Source organism: Cololabis saira, chromosome 4 (genome assembly GCF_033807715.1).
Source record: "Cololabis saira isolate AMF1-May2022 chromosome 4, fColSai1.1, whole genome shotgun sequence".
NCBI lineage: Eukaryota > Metazoa > Chordata > Actinopteri > Beloniformes > Belonidae > Cololabis > Cololabis saira.
This window is the reverse complement of record NC_084590.1, coordinates 39,975,196-39,988,602: the sequence shown is the minus strand read 5'-3', so window position 1 is coordinate 39,988,602 and position 13,407 is coordinate 39,975,196. Positions and strand designations below refer to the sequence as shown.

Here is a 13,407-nt window from a genome sequence, read left to right as displayed (position 1 = left end):
AGAGTTCAATGTGACAAGTCAAGTGTCAAGTGACAAGTAACCGACTATATTTCTAATAAATATTATCAAACCCAGAGAATAATATGTCAAATACACATTGTGTAGTGTAGTTTTTTAATGTTATACAGAGTATTTTAGGGATTATTCTGTTCACATAAAAGAAAATAAGCACAACATTTCAACAGCACTTCTGTTGTACTTCCCATTTTATGTTGACAGGAAGATGCAAAGGATTAACCATGAGTAACCGCTATTAAATCTAAGGTACAAGGCAAAACAAAATACTCGCCACTCTTACAAAGGGGTTACTGGAAGTACATAATGATAAAAGCAAAGTGCCAGGATGTATTACAGTACTAAATCTTTACAACAAAAGACTAATAACTGTTATGACAACAAAAGAAGAAACAACATAATTATAGTTGTGCAGTATATGGCATTGTGCAACACAGCAGATTGCACTTATGGCAAAATAATAAAAGATCATATTAGACACTACAAATTATGGCTAACCATGCTGAACAACCAAGAAAATTCACAATGAAAGCATATGAATTTCAACAAGTTATACAGAACTACACGTACATACCCCTTCAAACAATTTCTTGCTAGGCAGCAGCAACAAATGAAGAAATAGTCACGCGTATGGATAACAAAATCATACAGCTGGCATAAAATAAATCTCAGTTAATTAAACTACATATAGTTTGTCCAATGATGGCCTTTCCAACTGCTTCAAAACTAAGTCAACGGTCACAAGCACTGCAAATATACTAAAAAATAATCGCATCACAGAATACTTTAGTAACTATACGAGTGTTTCGGTTTGTTATCTGACATAAAAACATATTCTAGCAGCATTTAAAAAGAAAAAAAAAAGAAAAAAACATCTACTGGGAACAAATATTTCACAGTATGAAATGAGAGGTGCAAAAAAAATAAAAAGTCGTGAAAATACATTTCGAAATGAAATATTGGATATTGGATGATTCTCAGAGCAGAGAAAAGTATAGTGGAATGTAAATATGCGACAGATTGTTGGGTAAGTTTGTAACATTTTGTAACATTTTCCTTGTTCAAACTTGGTAATCTCAAAAATGTACTGTATGTAAACATTTTATCAACAGCTGGTAACCTAAGGTGGTATCTAAACTTCCTGTCAGCTGTGCAAGATGCGGAACAAAAAAATACCTGGAGAGCTTACAGCTCGCATAATACTGCTGGTGAATATTAATGTTGGATGAAAATGGAGCCCAGACAGAGAAACGCTGGCGTTTCACTGTGATGAGGATCAAATGGAGCCCTACTCTGATTTCTGGACACATGTAACACTTTCTGTTCCAGTGAGGATAGTGTTCTCAACAATGGTAGCATCTTAAACTTATCATTCTTGGAGTGCCAAACTAAAGTTGACTAACTCCCTGTACAGCTTATAAGAGGCATAGGATAAGAAATGACCAAACTAAGAGGTGCTTTTTTTTTTTGCCATCTTAGGGGGACGGAGGCATTGGGGCTCAGCCTTTTACCGTCTACACTCAATAGCGAATGTGGCCAGGCAGCTGAGCGCCCTCTAATTGAGGCTGCAGCAGTTCAAATAATTGATGGTTTTACCCTCGCCGGGCATCGGGGCAGTGTCACTGTTATCCAGCTTGTTCTGCTTGGCCTCTCGGATGAGTTCGCACGCCAGGTCAAGGAAAAGTTTCTCAACATTGTCAGACTCTTTGGCTGACGTCTCCAGATACAGCATGCTCTGAGCCTCGGCGAAGTCTTCAGCCCTCTGCCTGAGAACCTCTCTCTTCTCCGCCAAGTCTATTTTATTACCTAAAAATAAATAAAGTAAAGTTAGCGAACAGTGTGGCTTCCCGGAAAACAACATATCAGCTTGAGCTACAATCTGACTGAGCAGTGGTGAGTGTGCATAACCAAACAGATGGCAATGGAGGTGTATGCAGGGGCGAAAATCCTGTTTCATAGTTGGGGGGGGCAATAAACAGTAACATTTTAGAGAATAAATCCAGGGGGGGACAAGGAATAAAAGTTTTAGCCTTCCTTTAATACAGCATTTTGACATTTTCAACTCTATCTCGCAATCAGGCAGAAGACCTTTCTTAGAGCAATACAAAACAATGGTATTAGGTGGAAGGTGGCAATAATACAGCACATCTGACATAATACACTGCAAAAACCCACAATCTTAACAAGAATATTTGTCTTATTTCTAGTTAAAATGTCTCATTTTTAGTTAAAAAAAATCTCATTACACTTAAAACAAGACTCATCACTGGAAAAAAACAACAATTTTGACCTGTTTCAAGTAGATTTTCACTTAAAATAAGTAGAAAAATCTGCCAGTGGAACAAGATTGTTTTGCCTATAAAATAAATCTTGTCCCACTGGCAGATTTTTCTACTTATTTCAAGTGAAAATTTACTTGAAACAGGTGAAAATTGTCAAATAACAAGTTATTTTTCTGGTGATGACTCTTGTTTTAAGTGTAATGAGATTTTACTGTTTATTATTATTTTCGATTTCGGTTTCGGCCACAAATTTTCATTTTGGTGCATCACTACTAAATACTACTGCATTGTTCCAAAATTATTAATTCTGTCTCAAATTATTCTAGGGGGGGACAGCTTTACTAATGGGGGGGACTTGTCCCCCCGGTCCCCCCCGGGATTTTCGCCCCTGGGTGTATGTGTGTTCCTCCATGTGTGGGATGGATTTTTAGAAAAGAAGATGCATGTGAGTTTTGTTAAAAAAAATTATTCTGGACTTAAGACGTGACAAAAGTTTTAAAAGATTTGGTGCACTACAGACAAAAAGAAGGTAATCCCTTTGAAAAGTAGGTCATGCTTTCTTACCGACTAATATAGTCACCACTTGGTTGTTGGCATACTGCTCAATCTCCCTCAGCCACTCTGGAAGGCACCTGAAGGAGTCCTCACAGGTAATGTCATACGTAAGAATGAGGGCATTGGCACTACGGTAATAACTCTGAGTTATGGAGCGAAATCTCTCCTGTCCAGCTGTGTCCCATATCTGCAACTGGAAAAGACAAGATGGGGTGTGGGAACTTGTCCAACCTGAATTCTTCAAATGGCAAATTTATGCTCTTTTCCACATTCAACACATCACTGCTATCCTCTTATACCTTGACCTTTTCTCCTCTGATTTCCACAGTTTTAATCATGAAATCTACTCCAATAGTAGCCCCTTGTCCAGGTGGGAAAAGGCCCTGAAATTAAATAAAATCAAAAGATACAGTAAAGCTTCTCACACGCTGATGTTCATTTAGCAACCACAATGCAGACAAATACAAACCTGAGTAAAGCGCCGGACAAGACACGTCTTCCCAACTCCAGCATTTCCTATGAGAACTATTTTGAACAGGTAGTCATAATCTTCCATGCTCATACTAAACTGTGGAAAACAACAGAACAAAATAAAACAGGTGGTAAAAGAAGAGACAATGAAGCAACCAATGAATAGAGCTGGGTATCATCACTGACCTCCCGATACGATACGATTCCGATACACTAGGTCCCAAGACGATACGATTTCCGATACGATTCGATATAGATATTCTAGTTACAATAACGGAATAACGTGATCCTTCCATCGCTACGTCCGGCCAGAGAAGCCCCACCCTGACTGGTGAAAAGAAGCTGCTGCTCACTCCTCAGGTTAAGGAGGAGACCTGAGCTCAGTGCAGGGCCTCCCGGGGCTGTTAGAGGGAGCAATGCCCAGGACTAATTTAGGAAGGAGCACTGGGTGATAAAATGGGGGGAAAAAAATCGGGATTTAAAAAAAAAAAAAAAAAATGTAATTTTTTTTTTTTTTTTTTTTTAATCGATATTTGGAGTTATGTATCGATAATCGTTACTACACATGTATATCGATATATCGATATTTTTAACCCACCCCTACCAATGAAGCAACATGACTGTTGTAAAACTAGGACACAGGGCAGCATCCTCGGGACTCCAATGACAGCTGACATTTGACCCGAATAAACATCTGAAACATACTTGAGAATGTAGGAGGAAATTCAGTTTTTTTTCCTCCCTTTTTTAAATTCACATTGAGCTCATCTTCAAAACCAAAATGTTTGCGTGGAAAGTAAGAGAGAAAAATACATCATTTTAACATGCAATTCCCCAACTGCCATTTTAATAAAGACCTCTTCTATCTCTGATCCTAACAGTGGTAATAAAGCCGTGCAGTTTGTGATTTATACCTCACCATTAGGGCCTCAAATACTGCATAATGTGAATCTGAGAGCACGTTTTTTCTTTTCCCACCCTTACAGGCACAGAAACGCCTGTCAAACGCATAAATATGCATCAAACTATGGATCTGTCTCTCTTTTTTTTTCTTTTTTTTTTTTAATCTGTGATCACACACGCACAACACAGCAGCTGACCAAATATATGTAAACATGGATTAAATACAATGTTAGTTCTGGAGTAACAGTATGGTGTAACAGTAAGATCCAGCCTGTTAGTGCGTGAAAACTAAATAAATCAGGGTTTTTCGTGAAGCAGGCAAACTGTTGCTTGAAAGCGCTCACATATCATTATTCCACAGTTTGGGGTGCATTCATTTAAACCTGAATTATGGTTCCGCGTTAAATCGACGGCGTAATGTACGCGGCGGTGCGCACCCCACGCCGTAGGCTCTGCGTCGGTGTAACGTGGAACCATAAATCAGCCTTTAACCCTACCTTGCATATAAAATGCAACTCCTCCCCGCGCCGCTTTTGCTTTTTCCTCCCTTGATACCTTTTGCAGCCGCGGCTGCATCTCGCAGCGTTTATTTAATCCGAGTTAACGTTACAATAAGGATTTATCTCGACTTAATGGCAATTAAGGGCGCAGCTAGCCGCGGTAGCAGCAGCGGCTACCGGGCGACCCGAGCCATTTTGGCTCTATCTGCAGATGCATGAGCAGGAGGAGGAGGAGGGGGGGCAAAGTACAGCAATGAAATAGTTTGCACTCACCAAAAACACGGGGGTATCCCCGGATTTATGACTCCTTGGTATGCATAGGTCACCTCTTCAAATAGGCAAAGCCACTGCTGGGCAGGGCATATTTCCCCTGAATGATCCTCAGCAGCAGCAGCAGCAGCAGCCTGTGTGATAAAGGAGGAGGGAGGAGAGGGAGCAGGAGGAGGGGGAATGCTCTCAATGATGTCATTAAAGAGTGCAGTACATACCAAATATTTAAAAACAATATTGAAGAAACAAGATGCTCATTAAGTATGATCATATTGCATGAGTGTTTATGTACAGGACTGTGTCAGAAAATTTGAATGTTGTGATAAAGTTCTTTATTTTCTGTAATGCAATTAAAAAAACAAAAATGTCATACATTCTGGATTCATTACAAATCAACTGAAATATTGCAAGCCTTTTATTATTTTAATATGAGGTTTGAGGTTAAGATTCCCAGAATATTCTAATTTTTTGAGATGGGATATTTGAGTTTTCTTAAGCTGTAAGCCATGATCAGCAATATTAAAATAATAAAAGGCGTGCAATATTTTAGTTGATTTGTAATGAATCCAGAATATATGACATTTTTGCATTACAGAAAATAAAGGACTTTATCACAATATTCTTATTTTCTGAGACAGTCCTGTAAGTGTCAGAACTATTATGTAATAGGTCTATGCAGTACTATAGCTATTGAATGTTTTCAATATACAAAAAGTATATGAAATGTTTTTTTCTTTTTTAATTGATTCAGATTCAGATTACTTTATTAATCCCTTTGGGAGGCTCCCTCGGGGAAATGGACATCTCCATCTCACACGCACTGTCATTTACAAATCAAACACCCCAAAAGCCAAATACCCATATAAAGAAATAAAGAAAATACGGTATGTAGGAGCTGACAGAAATTGATTATAAAAGGTTAGGCGTAATAAACTGAGCTTCAGCCTACACCTTTTTGGTCTTGTTTTGTTTATATATTTTGGTCTACTGCAATATTGTTTATTACGTTTTTTTTTTGTTTTATTTTGACTTAATTTATTTTAAGCAGTTTCGAGTCGGGGAAGTGTTTCTCCTTTATTTCAGATTCAGATTACTTGACTTGATCATATTGCATGAGTGTTTATGTAAGTGTCAGAACTTAAATATGTAATAGGTCTATGCAGTACTATAGCTATTGAATGTTTTCAATATACAAAAAGTATATTAAATGTTTTTTTCTTTTTTAATTGATTCAGATTCAGATTACTTTATTAATCCCTTTGGAAGGCTCCCTCAGGGAAATGGACATCTCCATCTCACACACACAGCACTTTCATTTACAAATCAAACACCCCAAAAGCCAAACACTCATATAAAGCTAAATACAAAGATAAAAAATAAGAATAAAGATAAAAATAGAAATAAAAGGTAAAAACAAAAATAAAAAGTGCAGTGCCATAAAAAGAATTATATGGATAGAAAAAGTCTTGTGCAATTGTGTCATCAGCAACTTTCTCGGTGGTGTACACTAATTACTGGATTGTTAGTATCTAATAATACAACTTGAAAACATAACACAAAAAAGGTGGCCCCAACAGGAACCTTTTTTTTTTGTACTTCTTTTTTTGTCTGCATATATATTAAAAAAAACACACATATAAAGATAAAAAGATGATAAAAAAAAATAAAAATAAAAGGTAAAAATAAAGAAAAAAAATGTACTGCTCTGTATCGGTATATGGTATGTAGGAGCTGACAGAAATTGATTATAAAAGGGTAGGCGTAATAAGCTGAGCTTCAGCCTACACCTTTTTGGTCTTGTTTTGTTTATATATTTTGGTCTAATGCAATATTAGCATTAAGTTCATGTTTATTCGTTTTTTTTTTCTTTCATTTCTTTTGTATTTGAATTCTTATTTTGGAAATGACCGAATAAACAAACATTAGCTCTACATCCACTCTCTTACTGTTTTGGTGAGCTTCTAGTTGATTCTCTCAAGTTTTATTTTGACTTAATTTATTTTAAGCAGCTTCGAGTCGGGGAAGTGTTTCTCCTTTATTTCAGATTCAGATTAAGATTCAGATGACTTGTCTTGATCATATTGCATGAGTGTTTATGTAAGTCTCAGAACTTAAATATGTAATATGCAGTAGCTATTGAATGTTTTCAATATACAAAAAGTATATTAAATGTTTTTCTTTTAATTGACTGATTCAGATTCAGATAACTTTATTAATCCCTTTGGGAGGCTCCCTCTGGGAAATTGACATCTCCATCTCACACACACAGCACTGTCAATATATAAAAGCAAAATTTGCCACGACTGGAATCGAACCCGCGTCCCTGTACAGGGGAAGGTTTAAGTTTAACCCGTTGAGCGCTGGGAGTATGGCAAGCCATAAGGGCCATGAATTGGGCTTGATTTAACGCGTTGCCGAAACAAAGGGCGTAAAAGACACCGTTTTGAGCACAAAAAAATGCCGTAAGCGGCGTTTTATACGAGTCGCGTAAAAAACGCGTGTTTCCTGCAGTCCTTAAACGCCGCTTTTTATGCGCGTTCAATGATGCGCGTAAAAAGCAACGTTTTTGTTCAAAACTTAAGATCCCTCACCTTTCATTTTTTCCAGCCACTAAAAGCGAACTGTAAGGAGCCAATGAGAAAGCAATCAGAGCAGACACATCCGTCCATCGCAGATCTCCTTTGCATGATAGCTGCTCCATTTGTTTGTCAGCCTGTCTGCTTGGGTCTCTATGCAGAGATTGTCTTTCTCTTTTTTCCAGCGGGTGGAGCAGGCGACTAATATTAATTAATAATTCATAATAGTGAATATTAATATTTACTAATATACTAATTACGGTATGTAAACCTTCTCCTGTACAGCAACGCGGGTTCGATTCCAGTCGCGGCATATTTTGGGAGTGTTTTTTTTTAAGATTCAAATGACTTTATTAATCCCTTTGGGAGGCTCCCTCGGGGAAATTTACATCTCCATCTCACACACACACAGCACTGTCATTTACAAATCAAACACGCCAAAAGCCAAACACCCATATAAAGATAAAAAGATAAAAAATAAGAAAAAGATAAAAATAGAAATAAAAAGTAAAAACAAATAAAAGGTGTAGTACTACCATAAAAAGAATTATATGGATAGAAAAAGTTTTGTGCAATTGTGTCATCAGCAACTTTCTCGGTGGTGTACACTAATAATTACTGGATTGTTAGTATCTAATAATACAACTTGAAAACATAACACTTAAAAAAAAGGTGGCCCCAACAGGAACTTTTTTTTTATACTTCTTTTTTTGTCTGCATATATATTTATGGTAATACCAAGTTTGGTAAAAACCTAAAGCATATACTGTATATGCATTTTAATATATAATCAATTTAATATATGCCAGGAACTGCCAGGCAGGAGGCTCAGAGGAAGACCAAAGAGGAGGTTTAGTGAAAGTGGACATTTTTTTCTTTTTTTTCACAATTCTTTATTTCAAATTGTCAACAATACATAATAAAACAAACAGAACATATATAGAAACAGTTAAGATAAGATAATATAAGATAAGATAAGATAAGATAAGATAAGATAAACCTTTAATAGTCCCACAGAGGGGAAATTTGCAGTTTACAGCAGCAAAGGGGATAGTGCAAAAACAAGAGGCATCAATAGAAAAGTAATAACACAGTAATAATAATAACACACTATAAACACTATAAACAGTAAACTGGTATACAATAATAATAATAATAATAAGAAGAAGAAGAAAGATAAATAATAAGAAATACTAGTATATAAAAAGATAACAGACGGATATTTACAGATGGATATTTACATAATTGCACGTTGCAGTGAGTGAAAGATATTGCACATTATTTCCCTTGTGTACGTTTATTGTCAGGTTGTATGTGGTCTACTGTGAGCAGTGCTGGTTGTGTAGTCTCACAGCTGCAGGGAGGAAGGACCTTCTGTAGCTCCTTCACACACCTAGGGTGAAGGAGCCTGTCGCTGAAGGAGCTCTCCAGCGCTCTGAAGGTGTCCTTCATGGGGTGGGAGTCCTTCTCCATCATGGATGACAGCTTAGCCATCATCCTCCTCTCTCCCACCACCTGTACTGTGTCCAGAGAGCAGCCCACGACAGAGCCGGCCCTTTTGATGGTTTTGTCCAGCCTCCTTCTGTCTGCAGCTGTGATGTTGCTGCCCCAGCAGACCACTCCATAAAAAATGGCTGATGCCACCGCAGTGTCGTAAAATGTTTTCAGGAGTTTCTCCTGCACACAAAAAGCCCTCAGTCTCCTGAGCAGATAGAGTCTGCTCTGGCCTTTTTGTGGAGTGCAGAGGAATTAGTGATGTTGATGTTGATTAGTTGAAGCCAGGGGATTAGTCACAGACAGAAATTATAGGTCAGTTCAAAAAAATGTTATACATAGTGCATAACTTAGTGGTTTGGATGGCTTTTCTATTTTTAGAATATTGGATTGTTGCAATGTATTGTTTGAATTCATTTTTAAAGGCAGGGAAAGATGGTATGTGATTAGAGAATTTAGATTTGTGAATATTAGATTTTGCAAGTAACAAAATTAAATTGATATAAAATTGATTTGCTTTGCTAGATGGTGTAAGAAAAGAATCCAAACAATACATTTTCATATGAAAGGGAGAAATCAGAGTCATATGTTGTGAAGTGAAAGTGGACATGAAGGTAGTTGGGGTAAGAGAAGAGGATGCAGAAGACACGCTCAGGTGGAGGCAACTGATTCGCTGTGGCGACCCCTGAAGGGAAAAGCCGAAAGGAGAAGAAGAAGACAACAGGATACAACAAAAGGAACTTATTAATATCAGGTTTTGTGTTTTTTTGTCGTCTGTTGCTAGGGGACACATTCGGCGGAACCCCCAGCAGCGTGTATTTGTTTCACCCGGGCGTTTCAGAGGGTTGCACACGCGCCCTTGACTTCCTACTAGGAGGTGATATCCGAGTAAACAGCCGTAAGGTCACAATAATTGCGACTTGAAGGATAATCCAGCTGCCATGGGGTTCGTTCCAGAGGAGGCGAAAGGCCTTCCTCCCCCCGGGATCGTGAACAGGGCGTCGGTGTGGCTGGCCGGCGTGGGCTGGATGACCGCCATGCTGGAGAACGGCATGAGACACCGGCCCCCGCTCAAAGCAGGTACTGTTTCACATTTATCTGCGAACAACCTGGAGACTGGGCAATGTTTTCTTTTAAGTTGACTGAATGTGAGTTTGTCGGGATTTGCTGAGCCACATGCCCACCAGACATGGCCTAAATCTGCTATTTCTTTGACTGCAGGAGATTTGCTCCTAAACGCCCCCCCCCCCCTCTCAAAAGTCAATTAACTCATTTTAAATTGATCAATACAAGATTTAAATCTGAAGTTGACCCCTGTGCTTTTTGTAATGCATCTGAAGAATCACTTGATCATATGTTTCTACTGTGTCCTATCTCACAAACCTTTTGGAGTGAAATTAGAAATTGGCTTTTTTTTTTTGTCTGCATACATATTAATGGTTAATACCAAGTTGGTAAAAATCTGAAGCATCTAGATGCATTTTAATATATAATCAATTTTAAATATGATTACATTATTTAATAATAATTAATAATATTATTATTAAATAAATATTCACTTCTATATACAGGACTGTCTCAGATTAGAATATTGTGATAAAGTCCTTTATTTTCTGTAATGCAAAAATGTAATACATTCTGGATTCATTACAAATCAACTGAAATATTGCAAGCCTTTTATTATTTTAATATTGCTGATCATGGTTTACAGCTTAAGAAAACTCAAATATCCTATCTCAAAAAATTTGAATATTCTGGGAATCTTAAACTGTTAGCCATAATCAGGAATATTAAAATAATAAAAGGCTTGCAATATTTCAGTTGATTTGTAATGAATCCAGAATGTATGACATTTTTGTTTATTTAATTGCATTACAGAAAATAAAGAACTTTACTTTTATGTAATTTTTTTTTTTTTTAAATAATTAATATAAACATATGTTGGGGGGGGGGGGTGTCATCTGCTGCTAGTCTGAAATGAGAAAAACACAGGGAAACACACAACGGGCACACACGCCTTTGAAATCTGTAAGAGAGATAACAAACAAAGAAACAGATACAACAGGCAGAGACACAAACCGCAACCATTTCAGGTTCTTGAGACTGAATCAAGACTAGGCTACTGCGATTATCAGTCTATCATTGTCTATCTTTAAACATGAACGACATCCCAAAATTAGAAATATCAAATATTATTTTTTTACATAGATAGAATTGACAAATCAGTGTCTCTCTTGGTTAATGTCATTCTTCTACTTGCTAAATATCATATACACTGTTGCAAGTGGAGAAAAATGAAGCCCGCTTTCCAATGTTTTTTAAATGATTTCAAACGTTTTTTTGTCTCTATAAAAAGAATTCTGTCAAATAACTGTAAAAAAAAATGATTAGCCGATATATCAAAGTATCTTTTATTTTAATTTCTTTCTGAAATGTCGATGCTATTAGCTTAAAAATGCCTTACTGTTTTTGTTCTTAATTTAATTATGTTTACCTTATTGTTTGTGTGTATGTCTCTTGTTCATGATACCTCTCAAAATATGTTCTATTTTCTTGTATTGTATTTCCTCCACAAGCAGTTTGTATAAATGTGTGTTCAATAAAAAAAAAAATTAAAAAGGAAATTTGCTCCTGATGCCATGTTAAAGCTGGCTTGTGACACATTGTTAGCCACATCTGGCCCACTTTACTCCTGCCAGTTCTGTGACTGAGTCAAAAGTAGCCCAGATTTGGCCCAAATGTGTCTGTGGGTTACAAAGTCTTCCTCCCAATAAATGCCAGGAAATGTTCTGAAAATAGTTTTTTTTGTCCATTTTATTAATTTTTTATTGCAGAAGCGTGATTTCCTTTACTATTGGATTTAAATCCAATCAATGGACACTTTGTTTGTTCCCTTTTCCTTTTAGGTGTGCACCGCCAAATCCTCCTGGCAACAATTGGCTGGTTTGTCGGCTACCACCTTACAAAACATGAAATTTACACTTATGCGAAACTGGATCGAGATATGAATGAGTACGTCAGACTCCATCCAGAGACATTCAAAGAAAAGGGTGAGTTTCATATTCATGTAGAAATGAATGCCAAACCTTTTTTTTTTTTTTTTTTCTTAATAAAAGGTTTCATGGTATTTTATTTGGTATGGGATTTTGTTACACACATGGTGTTCAGTGTGTAGTTTGTGAAAGACAAGAGAGTGCAGTGTTTGTTCAGAATCAGAAAAATGTTTATTGCCAAGTACGTCACTGGACATTAAAGGGATTTGTTTAGGCGTAGTTTGTGCAACAGATTTTTCTAAATATGGAAATATGGAACAGTAATATTTTTAGCAGTATAGACAATATTACAAACAAGTAATGAGATTAGCAGTTACTATAAATATATAAACATATATACACGGTTAGTGATTCAATAAGTAGATGAAAGAGCGGTCTAACAATGTGCAGGGGATCACAGTGCAAGTTTCCAAAGTGCGAGCTGAGCATTAATGTAAGGCATAGAGTGCAGGTGAAGTGTCATGACAGAGGGATGGTGTGTGGGAGAGGAGGAGTGGCAGGGTGGGTTCCGGGCCTAGTTAATAAGGCTTGTGGCAAATGGGGGGGAAAAAACTGTTGTTGTGGCGTGATGTTTTGGTCCTGGTGGACTGCAGCGTCCTGCCAGTTTGTGACTGGGCTGGGAAGAGTCGGAAAGAATCTTTCCTGCACGCTTCAGAGTCCTGGAGTCGTACAGGCCCTGGAGCGACGGCAGATTGCAGCCGATCCCCTTCTCGGCAGACTGAATGGCACGCTGCAGCCTGCCCTTATGTGTCTTGTGATGAGAAACGGTTCAGCAGGATTTCAAATATACCTGTTCATGAAGAGCAGCTGTCGTGTCACACATGCGGTGATCACATATTAGGTTGTTCTGAGGAGTTCAAACTTTGCTGTGTACATTGTTTTCATAATTTTTGTGGTATTTGTACTGTGAATCTACACTGTCAATTATGTATGTGTGTACTAAAATAGTTTCTCCGTGTTTTTCCTCTTTACTCTCACCAGAAAAAAAGACCTTGGCGGAGCTTGTCCAACCTTTCCATCCTGTGCGCTAAGTGTCCACAGCTGCTGAGACGGAAAAGTAGAGGGAGAGAGCGAACACAGACCCTCATGTCTTGAGCAGGCCTTTTGCGAAATCTGTCATTTGTCTATTGTATTAAGTAAAGGTATGTAAATAAAATAATAATAATCAAGTTCAGAATTTCATGGTTGTTTTTTTTTCATTGTGTGTCTAATTATAAAACAAAAATCATAGACTAGGGCTGTGCGATTAATCGATTTTAAATCTAAATCTGATTTATTATTCAAGACT

The 13,407-nt window shown here is 37.3% G+C and overlaps 2 protein-coding genes across 5 annotated transcripts; one reads left to right on the top strand and one right to left on the bottom strand.

Moving 5' to 3' along the window:
- Positions 1–95: 95 nt before the first annotated feature.
- rab30 (RAB30, member RAS oncogene family) lies at positions 96–5,140 on the bottom strand. Of its 4 annotated transcripts, none has more exons than XM_061719769.1 (5): positions 5,000–5,140; positions 3,322–3,415; positions 3,152–3,235; positions 2,862–3,045; positions 96–1,821 (listed from the first exon to the last, which is right to left on the bottom strand). In XM_061719769.1, exons 2-5 carry the CDS (start codon positions 3,412–3,414, stop codon positions 1,571–1,573), a joined length of 612 nt encoding a protein of 203 aa, XP_061575753.1. In that variant the 5' UTR covers position 3,415; positions 5,000–5,140; the 3' UTR covers positions 96–1,570. The 4 variants fall into 4 exon arrangements, with proteins under 4 accessions (XP_061575753.1, XP_061575750.1, XP_061575751.1 ...); XM_061719766.1 differs by having other exon boundaries at positions 3,322–3,420; positions 5,000–5,138; XM_061719767.1 differs by lacking the exon at positions 5,000–5,140 and adding an exon at positions 4,724–4,953 and having other exon boundaries at positions 3,322–3,420.
- Positions 5,141–9,897: 4,757 nt separating this feature from the next.
- ndufc2 (NADH:ubiquinone oxidoreductase subunit C2) lies at positions 9,898–13,288 on the top strand. Its single transcript, XM_061719772.1, has 3 exons — positions 9,898–10,146; positions 11,973–12,116; positions 13,101–13,288. The coding sequence occupies exons 1-3, from the start codon at positions 10,008–10,010 to the stop codon at positions 13,148–13,150; spliced, it is 333 nt and encodes a 110-aa protein (XP_061575756.1). The 5' UTR covers positions 9,898–10,007; the 3' UTR covers positions 13,151–13,288.
- Positions 13,289–13,407: the final 119 nt, after the last annotated feature.